Source organism: Babylonia areolata, chromosome 27 (assembly GCF_041734735.1).
Source record: "Babylonia areolata isolate BAREFJ2019XMU chromosome 27, ASM4173473v1, whole genome shotgun sequence".
Taxonomy (NCBI): domain Eukaryota; kingdom Metazoa; phylum Mollusca; class Gastropoda; order Neogastropoda; family Buccinidae; genus Babylonia; species Babylonia areolata.
The window spans coordinates 29,067,744-29,081,362 of record NC_134902.1 but is presented as its reverse complement, the minus strand read 5'-3'; the positions used below and the strand labels follow the sequence as shown (position 1 = coordinate 29,081,362).

The 13,619-nt window shown below is 43.6% G+C and overlaps 1 protein-coding gene across 1 annotated transcript; it reads right to left on the bottom strand.

Annotated features, from left to right (window-relative positions):
* Positions 1-1,279: 1,279 nt before the first annotated feature.
* Positions 1,280-8,202, bottom strand: LOC143301229 (uncharacterized). The gene is made up of 2 exons (XM_076615360.1): positions 7,983-8,202; positions 1,280-5,244 (listed from the first exon to the last, which is right to left on the bottom strand). Exons 1-2 carry the CDS (start codon positions 8,131-8,133, stop codon positions 4,100-4,102), a joined length of 1,296 nt encoding a protein of 431 aa, XP_076471475.1. The 5' UTR covers positions 8,134-8,202; the 3' UTR covers positions 1,280-4,099.
* Between the last annotated feature and the right edge of the window lie 5,417 nt (positions 8,203-13,619).

Sequence of the window (13,619 nt, the reverse complement as noted above, 5' to 3'; positions counted from 1 at the left end):
TTTTGGGGTGTGCATGCTGGGTATGTTCTTGTTTCCATAACCCACCGAACGCTGACATGGATTACAGGATCTTTAACGTGCATATTTGATCTTCTGCTTGCATATACACACGAAGGGGGTTCAGGCACTAGCAGGTCTGCACATATGTTGACCTGGGAGATCGTAAAAATCTCCACCCATAACCCCCCAGGCACCGTCACCGTGATTCGAACCCGGGACCCTCAGATTGACAGTCCAACGCTTTAACCACTCGGCTATTGCACCCGTCGGTTTATGGACACAAAAAAACATCCAGCATGCACAGCCCCACAAAACAAGAGTGTGTTCTGGGGTAAGAACGTTCATCCACATGAAGGTCCACACGTATATACAGGGGAACATGGGAGCTGCAGCCTACGAACACAGAAGAAGGAGAAAGCCATGTTCTTTCACAGTACATTTTTTCAAAAATCCCACATTGAGCAGGTTATATATTCAATAAACATTTGGAAAACAGCTGTTTTTCATGAATCCAATACATTCAAATAATTTCAAAATATACAAACATTGTGCCATGGAAATATCTCTGAGACAGGATTAAAACATCCTGAGCAACGTGTTGACACACTGATAATTTCAAACCAAAACGGAATGTAACAATAAACTTTCAATCATTAAAATGCAAATACACAGCACCTTTTGTTACTGACATGCTGGTGCTTTTCAGACATAATAAAAACTGATGGACGTTTCTCACGTATTTTATTGATAGCTAAATTCTATGTATACAAATGTAGAATTAACAAAATAAAACCAACACTACAAATGTTTGTAAAAGATCTCAAGTAGGCATATGAAGTAGACAAGTGTGCTTTTAACATATTTATGGAACATACCATATTCGTGTAAAAATGGTCTCTGTATACATGTTTAGTACAAGATGAAGCTGTATAATGACACCATGGGACAATGTTATTGAATATATACTGTTTTGCTTACATTAAGTTGCAAGGGACTTGTCAATATGTAGAACATAATAATGTCTTTACCCACCTTCTAATGCACAGAGTATATAAATTTTGTATCTGTAAACCTTTGTCTGAATAAAAAGAATGTTGGGAAAAAATCAATAATGATAACAACAACAATACTAGTAATAATAATGATAATAATGATACTGATAATAATAATAATAAATAGATAAAAAAACCAACAACAACAACAAAAAACCCAGTGACTTTATACAGTGCCAATCCAAATGATTTTGTTCTAATCGCTTTACAAAAACAACAACAAAAAAACAATATATATATATATATATATATATATATATATATACATACAAATATATATGTATGCCTTCACACATATAATAGTAATATCAATGTTAATGATAATAGCAATAATAATAACTTAATCCATACATCACCCCTCAGTGCAAAACATGACCAACCACACTGCACAATGTGAAAACCAATGTGAAAAACATGCATTTAAACCCCAAAATGACAACTTTCATATCTATATAACCCCACACAGACATAAAACCAAACACCAACAATAATCTTCACACACACACACACACAAAAGCAACACAACAAAACCTCCAAAATACATAACAAACATCACAACACCTAAACGATGCAAACTCACATCACAACACCCAACACCAACATCACACCACCAAACCAACCCGAACACTCAAACCAACTGTATTTGTCACAACACCAAAACAATGCACAACTCAACTGCAACCTCGTGAAATCGTTGTACTCTCCGTCCCTCCCCTCCACACCTCAACACACACTGAGAACAGAAACAAGCACACACACACACACACTGTTACAGCCAGCAGGAGATCAATTAATGGCAGTTTTAAACAGGTGAGTCTTTGGGTTGGTTTTGAAGTTGGAGAAGGACTGGGAGTCGTTTATTTCACATGGCAAGGAGATCCACTGGACAAGGACTGTGAATGCAAAGGATCTGTAATTATTATAATGGTATTTATATAGCGCTGAATCTTGTGCAGAGACAAATCAAAGCGCTTTCGCACCAGTTATTCACACACATGCATAACTCTAAAACTGGAGAAACTGAAGACAAGGAAGAGGCAGGGAAGGGAGGCTATTTTGGGAAGAGGTGGGCTTTAAGGCCAGACTTGAAAGAGCTGAGTGTGGGGACTTGATGAAGCGAAAGAGGAAGTTCATTCCAATTGCAAGGTCCAGAGACGGAGAAAGAACGGCGGCTGACAGTTGAGTGTTTGAATCTAGGTATGCGTAAACAGAGTGGATCCAAAGCCGATCATAGACAGCAAGATGGAGTGTAGAGGTGAAGGCAGCCACAGAGACAGGAAAGGGCTGATTTGTGAATACATTTATAACATGGAGTGCTGATCTTGTACTTTATTCTGTGTGATACAGGGAGCCAGTGGAGATGTTGTAAAAGAGGAGTGATGTGCTCAGATCTATTCTTTCTGAGAATGATTCGGGCAGCAGTTTTGTGTGCGCTGAAGGGACTGAATGGATGAAGCAGGCAAACCAGACAATAGAGAGTTACAGTAGTCAAGGCGAGAGAGAATGAGAGAAACGACAAGTCTAGATGTTGCGTCAATGGACAGATATTTCCGGATGGAACTGATGTGCCACAATTGACAGTAGCAGGATTAACGTGTCTGACTGATAAATTTTTGCATGGACAGTGTGTTGTCAAGGACAACTGAACTGGAAAGAGGAATGGATGTACTGCCAAGTTTGATTCTATCAGTTGTGATGGAAGAGAGTTTTTGTTTTGTTCCAATGATCATTGCTTCAGTTTTGTCCGCGTTCAATTGTAACTTATTCAGAGTCATCCAGTTTTTAATGTCCAGGAAGCAGTTGGATGTTTCTTGCAAGAGCGACAGCAGTTTTTCAGGGCTATCACTCTTCTGGAGTCGAGTATCATCAGCATTAGAATGATGACTGACATTGTGGCGGTTGATAATTTCAGCGAGAGGAGCAGTGTACAGTGTGAAGAGCACTGGGCCTAAACCAGATCCCTGTGGGACTCCATGTTCGATTTTAACGGATTCAGACTGGAAATTATCAACAATGACAGACTGGAATCGATCAGTGAGATAAGATTTGAACCATTTAAGAACAGTACCGTCGATACCAAATGTAAAATGAAGATGGGAAAGAAGGATTGAATGGTCTGTCATGTCAAAGGTGGCTGACAAGTTGAGAAGGGTGAGAAGGGAGATCCGTCTTGTGTCGGATGCTAGCAGTAGGTTATTCAGGATGTGGAGGACAGTGGTTTCGGTACTGTGGTCAGCATGATAGGCAGACTGAAATGGGTGGATGAGATTGTTGAAACAAAGGTGGTTGTTGAGCTGCTTCAGGACAGCGTTTTCAAGTAGTTTGGACAGGAATAGAAGATTACAAACTGGCTGATAGTTTTTCAAAGGACTTGGTCATAACACAGGGAATTTGGAGAATCTGACTCTGATGATGAACTTAGTTGTCTTGTTGGAATGTTAACATTGAGGAGATCAGAAAGATAGGTGAAGAACAAGAGAAAGTGTGAACGCAGTGCGCAGACAATTTATATTCTATCCTGGACTGTATCGGCAACCAGTGGAGTTGTTTCAGAAGTGGCAGAATATTGTTACTCTTAGGGCATTTCAATACAAGACAGGCGCTGATTTTTCAGTGGACTTCCTGGAGTTTATGAATAATATACAATGGAGAACCAGCAAGCAGAGAACTGGAGCAAGCCAGTTATGAGAAGACAAAAGCACAAATCAGAGTTCTGAACAGACAGAAAGTGATGAATGGAAGCAATGCTGCAGAGATCTATGTATGCTGACTTACAGCCATTAGAAACATGCTTGTCCACAGACATATCACTGGAGAGAGTGACATCAAGTTGTTTTATTTTACATGATCTACAAAGGGAATGTTGGGGTTTTTTTTTTGTCTGACATGCATGGACAGAAGTGGGTGCCATGTCTCGGAAAGATTATCTTTTACACTTGATCAGCAGTACTACAGTTTTACACACACACACAGATATACATCTGAAACACTCACCCTCTCCCCCTTCCCCCCCTCCCACCCATCCTCACCCGGTCCTATCATCCCTTCTACCAAGGTTTGATGTCGGGCCACAGAACAGCGTCCTCCACGGGTTTGAACCACGGGTACGTGGGCACCACAATGTTCAGCCACCAGTGCTGCCCGAACACAGACCTTATCTTACCCCCCAGGGAGCGGGTGTCCGTCACCTTGATGCTGTTGTCCCGCTCGAATGACGTCTTGCCTTTGAAGAAGAGGTGCAGGGCGCTGCACATCATGGACAGGCTGAAGAAGTTGCAGAAGAAGATGCACCATATCACCAGCACGACTGGCGTTGCTGTCAGGCTGACATATCCCAGAATCCCCCGCACCAGCGGCACGGGGAAGATCAGGTCATACATGGAGAGGGCATAGCTTGGCAGCATGTGGGTCCTGGCGAAGTACAGGATGTGATAGGTGCCGAACGAGGTGAGCAGGAAGGCCCACAGGAGGAAGATGAGGAAGAAGCGGGTGTTGTTGAGCCCAATGCAGCGACCGGTGAAGTAGCAGTGGTGGTCACGCTTCAGCACGCAGTGGCCGCACAGTGTGCAGTGGTGGCAGCGAGGGGGCCGCAGCCTCTGGCACAGCAGGCAGGGCACCCACGACCAGTAGGGGAATGGCTTGCGCTCGATCTCCCCGTCGCTGGTGGGCAGAGCCACAGCCACCATCATTCTGAAAGAGTAGCCGTCATACGGTTTAGATCTCCCGGGCTCCGGCGGGGCATAGTCCATATCCACCGCAGCCTTGCTCTCATCATTCGGAGACCCAGCATCTCCGTTGCTTGCTGCTGCAGAATCTGAATTCTCACCATTTGCATTCCTCCTTTTCCCGAAGTTGCTGTAGGGGACGTCCACGTTTGCCTCACCAGTTGCGCCTCCTTCCGAAGACCCTGTCATTTCCAAGCCTACGTCAGCAGCATCGTTCGCATTCCTTCCTGAAGTGGTGGATGCCCCGAACAGCTTCCCTCCCACCCCGGGTGTGGGGAAGTCGGGTGGCTTGGTGCCATGGAGGGCCGGGCGGTATGCAGAGTCCACCCAGCGGATGCCGCACCAGTTGACGAACACCTCCACCACCAGCCACAGCAGCAGGAGTCGGACAGGCAGCAGCCACACCTCCCACTCCCCCACGTACAGCGTGGGCAGTACCTCCACCATCTGCCACACCGTGCCCACAACTTGGGGACGCAGAGAGAGGGAAGAGAAAGAGAGAACTGTTGAATGTCATTTTACAGAACTGTGAAACTGCACTAGTACGATAAAGTGCACTATCACACACTGTTTTACAACACACAGCAATACCATGACACACAGCAATACCATGACACACTGCAATACCATGACACACAGCAATACCATGACACACTGCATCATGACACACTGCATTACAACACACTGCAGTACTTCAAAACACTGCACCATGACACACAGCAATACCATGACACACTGCACCATGACACACTGCATTACAACACACTGCAGTACTTCAAAACACTGCACCATGACACACAGCAATACCACACACTGCAGTACTTCAAAACACTGCACCATGACACACAGCAATACCATGACACACTGCATCATGACACACTGCATCATGACACACTGCAATACCATGACACACTGCAATACCATGACACACTGCAATACCATGACACACAGCAATACCATGACACACAGCATACCATGACACACTGCATCATGACACACTGCATCATGACACACTGCAATACCATGACACACTGCAATACCATGACACACTGCAATACCATGACACACTGCATTACAACACACTGCAGTACTTCAAAACAATGCACCATGACACTGCATTACAACACACTGTAATACTTCAAAACACTGCACTATGTATGATACATAGCATTATGACACATTACAATAACTATTATGGCACATTTCAATACTCTGACACGCAGCACTGTGACACACTACAATACTTCACATTCAACACAACAGCACACTTCTTTGGGGAAAACCAAACTGAACTCATGATATGCCCAGAAAAAATGACAACAATAACAATAATGATGGGTATTCATAATACACTCTACATCCTTAGCACAGGGCCATGAAGTAATACTACACATCATACATAAACATGGTTTCAGTTTCACTGCACCAACAGTTTGGAACTCTCTGCCATCCAGTCAGCATAATACTCCAAACTCTGAGTGAAGTTGGAACTGATCTCAAAACATAGTCATTTTGCTGAGCATTCCTTTAGCTATGTTGCATTATATGGACAGCTGTTCATGAGTATGTGTGGTGTAAGTGTGTCATGCACACACTGTATGAGAGGGGTGTGAAAAGCACACTGAGTTGCATTAGGCAAGATTATGTACTATACTGTGATTATTCTATGTGAGGTTTACATGAACTTAGCATTTAAAACATTTCATGTCTTTTATGTATTTGTATCGAGTGACTGATTCTTGTACATTTGTAGATTTATATGTAACATACACTGCAAATGAAGTGTTTATTGGGAGTTAGTAAAGTATTCTGCATTCTGCATATAAAAATGACTCATTACAACTATTATTTTTGATAAATTTGAACCATTTTTATTGCTGCTACCTATGAGTAATGAATCCATACAAATGAGGAAAAAAACTATTTAAACTGTATTTGCAGATTTACAAATGCTCAGGACAAAATCAAAAGATTTTCCTGAAACAAATTTCACATTTAATAATAAAATATTTTTGTTACTGTTATCAATCTTATCATGTCAACCTGACACTCTACACACAAACACTCATACATCTGCATAAATAAAAAACCAAACAAACAAAAAACACGCAAGCATGTGCACACAAATATTACTTTGTATTGCATTGCTTTTTGTCACACAGATTAATTTTCTCTGTATAAAATTCAGGCTGCTCTCCCCTCAGACAGTCCATTGCCAAAGTGCAACACCACCTATTTTTTATCTTTCTTTTCTTTTTCTGTCTACAGATATATTTGCTTCACTATCAAAGTGGACTTTTCCTACAGAACTTTGCAAAAAGGACAACACTTCTGTTGTTTGTGCAGGTCCTTTATGTGTTGCTAAAGTGCATGCTGCACATAGAGCCTTGGTTCATCGACTCATCTTAATGACTAGCATCCAGACCACCACTCAAAATCTTGTGATGTGGGAGTATATTGTATTGTATTTCTCTTTTTGTCACAACAGATTTCTCTGTGTGAAATTCAGGCTGCTCTCCCCAGGGAGAGCGTGTCGCTACTCCACAGTGCCACCCATTTTTGTTTGTTTGTATTTTTTCCTGCGTGCAGTTTCATTTGTTTTTCCTATCAAAGTCAATTTTTCCTTACAGAATTTTGCCAGGAACAACGCTTTTGTTGCCATGGGTTCTTTTATGTGTGCAAAGTGCACATGGGACCTTGATTTATCGTCTCATCTGAATGACTAGCGTCCAGACCACCACTTAAGGTCTAGTGGAGGGGGAGAAAATATCAGCAGCTGAGCTATGATTTGAACAAGCTCGCTCAGATTCTCTCGCTTCCTAGGCAGACGTGTTACCTCTAGGCCAGGTCGGGGGGGAGAGGGGGGTGGCAGGGGGGGGAAGTAAAAATGCCACTCAATGTATGAGACACACTCACTTCCTAGTCAGGCAAATTACCACTAGGATAATGCTCCACTTCACAGAGACTAGGATAATGCTCCACTTCACAGAGACAAGACAAGACAAAACAAAATTCCTTATTTTCAAGGATAATAGACAAGCACTGGTGTTCTTTTTTTTACATCCAGTCCCGGCCCTGAAACAGGGTCTATACTACACAATGCTACATATATGTCATAGCAGAGAGAGAGAGGGAGACAGAGAGAGAGAGGGAGACAGAGACAGACAGACAGACGGAAAGACAGACAGACAGCGCATGGTCTTACCTATGGTGTAGAAGTAGAAGATGGGACCCCAGTAGTTTATAGTGGCACCTTTCTGGATAACACCTGTCCGTTGTTTATGAGCCGCATGACGGCGCCACTTTTCCATCAGCCCAATGTTGGGGTCGTTCAGATACAGATTGGTTTCAGCCATGGTGTGCTCGCGTGCGTGCGTGCGTGTGTGTGGTGTGTGTGGTGTGTGAGTGTGTGTGGTGTGTGTGTGTGTGTGAGAGTGTGTGTGAGTGTGTTGTGTGTGTGCGTGTGTGTGTGTGGTGTATGTGTGTGTGTGTGGTGTGTGTGTGTGGTGTGTGGTGTGTAGTGTGTAGTGTGTTGTGTCTGGTGTGCGTGTGTGTGTGTGTGCACGTGTGCGTATGTTGTGTGTGCGTGTTCTTGTGTGTTGGGGAAGGGGAAAAGTGAATACGGAGAGAGAGAGTAGGGAGGGAGGGAGGCGGAGGTGGTGGCAGAAGAGAGAGGAGGGTGGTGGTGGTGGTGGTGGTGGTGGTAAACTGTTGTTGGATGACCTTCAAGTCTTGATGAGCAGCATGCAGACTTGATAGAGTTTCTTTGTTGTCTTTTCTGAAATTGAAAACAACACAACAAACCAAAACAGGGTTTGATTATGCTTTAACTTTATTGATTTATCATCAGTGCAACTCTTGAATTTCCATAATGGATTAATAAAGATGAATCATATAACATGGTACAGTTCTGTACCGTATGGTATGGTATGGTATGGTATATGTATGGTATGGTATGGTATATGTATGGTATATGTATGGTATGGTATGGTATATGTATGGTATGGTATGGTATATGTATGGTATGGTATAGTATGGTATAGCATGGTATATGTATGGTATGGTATAATATGGTATAGCATGGTATATGTATGGTATGGTATAGCATGGTATATGTATGGTATGGTATGGTATGGCATATGTATGGTATGGTATGGTATGGTATGGTATGGTATGGTATGGCATGGCATATGTATGGTATGGTATGGTATGGCATGGCATATGTATGGTATGGTATGGTATATGTATGGTATGGTATGGCATGGCATGGTATATATATGGTATGGTACGGTGTGGTATGGTATGGAATGGTATGGTATGGCATGGCATGGCATATGTATGGTATGGTATGGTATGGTATGGTATGGTATGGCATGGCATGGTATATGTATGGTATGGTATAGTATGGTATGGTATGGTATGGTATGGCATGGTATACGTATGGCATGGTATGGCATGGTACCATATGGTATGGTATGGAATGGTACGGTATGGTATGGCATGACATGGTATATGTATGGTATGGTATGGTATGGTATGGTATGGTATGGCATGGTATACGTATGGCATGGTATGGTATGGTATGGTCTTGATAGGTCTAAGATTTGTTGTTTTTAGGCCAGCCACTATAATCATTATACGAATAATAGTAATAGACTGATAGCAGTGTCATTTTACATCTTTCTTTTGACTGCAGTAATGGTACGTGTGCAGCTTATTTGGAGAGAGAGAGAGAGAGAGAGAGGGTGAGAGAAACAGAGACTGAGAGATAGAGATAGAGACTGACAGAAAGATTGAGTGACGAAGATTGACAGATAAGATAGAGAAATAGAGAGAGACAGATACAGAAAAAGACTGGAGAGAGAGAGAGAGAGAGAGAATTTTTTTTGAAAGCATGCAAAAATATATAGAACTTTCTCGCACAATTTCGTAAAAAAACTCACACAGAAAAACCGAAGACAAAATAACAACTCACCAAGTCGTCGAATTTTACGTCTGTATGTCCGAAACAGAACCGAAAAGTGTGTGTGTTGAGCAGTCCCTTGGTGTTTCAGGAAAAAACTTGAGTGAGAGCTAATAACGTTACCGTGTCGACAATATTTAGTTTACGGTAAGCGTGCGGTCGTCTGCTCTCTGCCGCAAAACATGCGTGTCAGGGCTGGCCTGAAATGACGTGAGCGTGTGTGTGTGTGTGTGTGTGTGCATGTGTTCGATTGGTACTGGCAGAGCCGGTGTGAGGGTGTGTAATACAAAGCGCAAGTGTCGGTCGTTTTCGTTGGGTCGACAGATTCACAACAGCATACCAACACATGCAACGACAGGCACTGGAATTTAAGGTGAAGTTGAACGGCAATATCCACATTCATTTTCTTCCCCTGTAATCTTTGCATTCAGTTTCGTTCCTTAGACGGAAAAATCGCAAATTTGTTTGAACAACGTTGTAATACATACTCTACATTTCTTCCCCTGTCAAGAGACGTAAAGGAGGCCAGTCAAAGAGCGGAGGGGAAGAAAAGTAGAGTATATATTACAATGTTATTCACAAATTTATAAGTTTTTCCGTCTTATAAACAGAAAAGCACACGGGCCCGGGGAAGAAATGTACGTGGATATTGCTGCTCTTGCAAACGTTTAAATCTTCATACCTGTCTCCTTCTTACGCCCGTGCGTGTGTGTGTGTGTGTGTGTGTGTGTGTGTGTGTGTGTAGTGTGTGTGTGTGTGTGTGTGTGTGTGTGTGTAGTGTGTGTGTGTGTGTAGTGTGTTGTGTGTGTGTGTAGTGTGTTGTGTGTGTGTGTAGTGTGTGTGTGTGTGTGTGTGTGTGTGTGTGTGTGCGTGCGTGTGTGTGTGTGTGTGTGTGTGTGCGTGCGCGTGTGTGTGTGCATGTGATTTTTTGCGTTTGTCACTGAATCAAAAGACAACCACACCATTAAGGTAAGTAGCCACTTTTGTCTTCGATCGAGGATGATGGGCATTAACTTGAATTGCTATGCCGCTGAATACGTTGCCATCCATGCCATCACTGATCCGATCGCGAGCCAAACTGGCCTTCTCCGAAAAAATGGCGATAGGATTTCAAGTGTGCATAAGATGTTAAGCGAGCACGCGTTCGTCTACATGGAACCCCGGTTTATAGTCTTATTCGAAAGACTTGTTGGGAACGGAGTCAGAATCAAGGTTAACTCGGGCAGTGGGAATAATCCCCTGAAGCGATCCGAACGGCTCGACGGACTCGGAGGTTCGAACCTCAGCCGGGATTCCAGAGGTGTCCGACCGCATCGATCTACTACTTCTATGATTGTACTGAGCTATTGCGTACTCCAAATAGGGAATGGGTGGGGATTGGGGGTTAGGGAGAGGCAGAGACAGAGTGTATGGACAGAGGAAGATAAGGGGGTGGGGGCACAGGCAGAATGACATACAGGAGGGCAGAGAGGAGAGAGGGAAGAAAGAGGGAGGTAAAACACACACACACACACACACACATATATACACGTGTATATATATATATATATATATATATAATATTATAAAGAGAGAGATAGCCCCGCGAGAGAAAGAGAACATGAACAAGAATAAGAAAAATAAAAACATCCAAGAAAAAACATGCAGCGATAACAACACCAAACAATAACAATTTTATATACATTTTTTTGTAATAAAAAAGCTCCAAATGCAAGCGCCTGTGTTGTGACCCACGCGGAAAGTTCGATCTTTCTCGACGAAGGTACGTTCGCTAAACAGCGAACACCAACAATGATCGTTGCTAAGTTACACACCCACCCCATGCCGTTCGTTCGGACTTGTCGAGTCTGTTTAAAGAAAGGGGGAAATATCGGCCATGCAAATCGGCGTTTTTCATTAAACAGATGAAACAAGCAGTACAATTACTGCACATCTACCGATATGTTATCATACCGCTGTGGACAGTTAGTAGTAGTAGTAGTAGTAGTAGTAGTAGTATAGGAACTGGCAGTCATCTGCCTAGACCTCTCGGCCTTTTTATGTCCCCATCGAATCTTCATTTCTTCCATTTTTCTATATTTATTTTCATCTTTTGTTTGTTGTTGGGCAGTGTATGCAAGTACACTTCTGCAAGAACTGTTTTATTCATCAGTCAAAAAATTTTTCTTTTAAGATGGTGTTGTCAAAGAGATTTTTGAACGTGTTAGTACTTTGTGCAAGTTTAACTTCGATTGGTAGTGCATTCCATGTTTGTGCAATTCGGTTCGCCAGTTATTTTATTTTATATTTTTTTTCCTAATGTTGGTGTTGCAGTGTTCTAAACATATTTTCTTTACTGAGTTCCTTGTACTATCATAGTCGACACTCTGTGTACCAGGCGTGTGTGATCTTCCTCACTAATTTAAACGCTGGTTTACCAATGGCTGGCGTTAATTGTTATCGCATTAAGGTTTCGCAATACGAGGTGTAGGGAGAGAGAGAGAGAGAGAGAGAGAGAGAGAGGAGGAGGAGAGGCGGTGATTGGTTGGGGTGCGAGGGGAATTCAGCCAAAGATAAAAGTAACTTTCAACAAGCTGACGGAACTTTATATATACATAAAAAAGAAAAGAAAAAAAAGAGCAAACGAGAGGAAGGGTAGATCGGTGGGGCGGCAGAAGTGGGCAGGGTGGGGGGTGGGGTCGGGAAATCAGTTACATTAAGTCGAGTAATCTAGTGATGGTAATGAGAATATTGAAACGTGAATCTCGTAAAAAGTGGTCGTCGCGAAACTACACCTCGAACCTTCCCACTTTACCCTCCCCAAGAGTGCAGGCAATGTCAACTGTGTGCAACTGAAGAATTGGCTCTGTCGTGTACGTGTCAACGGTCCTTGTCCGTCAGTGGAACCGGACAACGAGGGAGAAAGCGAGAGACTATTGAACGAGAAGGCTGAATAAATTTGAGCGTTTTTATTGTTAATTAAATTGGAGAAAATGTAATGCGATGCTAGTGCTAGACAACTTGGACGAGATGACCATCTCACTCGGAATGGTTGGGTGGCCCTGAAAAGGGCCTGGTTGAATGGAAGACAGCAGTGCACTGTCAAAAACTACTTCTTGGCAACTTTGCCTTTGGTGGCTTTCTTGGCCGGGCTTTTCTTGATAATCTTCTTGGGCTTGGTCGCCTTCTTGGCCACTTTCTTGGCAGGAGACTTGGCCACCTTGGCTTTATTTTTCTTAGCGGCGGTTTTCGCTGGCGACTTCCTGGGCTTGTTGGCAGACTTGGATTTTTTAGCGTCTGCCTTCTTGGTGCCAGTAGTTTTCTTCTTGCCCGTGACCTTGGCTTTCTTGACGGCAGGTTTCCTGGCAGCAGCCTTGAGCTTGGGGTCGGGTTTGGCGGCACGAGGCTTCTCGCCCAGTCGGAAGGAGCCTGAAGCGCCCGATCCCTTCACCTGACGGAGGTTGCCGTTCTTGATGCCGGCTCTCAAAGCCATCTTGATCCGAGCATTGATCTTGCTGATCTCGGAGCCCACCTTGTAGTGGGCTAAGATGTACTTCAGGATGGCCTGGCGGGAGGACCCTCTCCGCTCCTTCAGGTCGCCGATGGCAGAGGCGATCATGTCCCGGTACTTGGGGTGCTCGGCTAGATGGACAGGCTTCTTGGCCTTCACCGTTTTCTTTGATGTGGAAGGTTTGGCTGCTACGCTCACAGGAGCTGCCCCCGACGCAGAAGCAGCAGACGCAGTAGTGACATCAGCCATGGTGGGAACGTAGAGAAATCTTCTTGAGCGTAAAACGATCAGTACAGTTGCTCTGACGCTGACTCGAATGACGGTGTTCGGCAATGTTTCTCACTTATATTGTGTTGAAGCGAACCGCAAAGACAGCACCTTCCTGCGCG

Coding starts and splice junctions, on each gene's coding strand:
- LOC143301229 (XM_076615360.1), bottom strand. CDS start 8,133: ATGGCTGAAACCAATCTGTATCTGAACGACCCCAACATTGGGCTGATG. Junction 5,245..7,982: donor CTTCTACTTCTACACCATAG/GTAAGACCATGC, acceptor TGCGTCCCCAAG/TTGTGGGCACGGTGTGGCAG.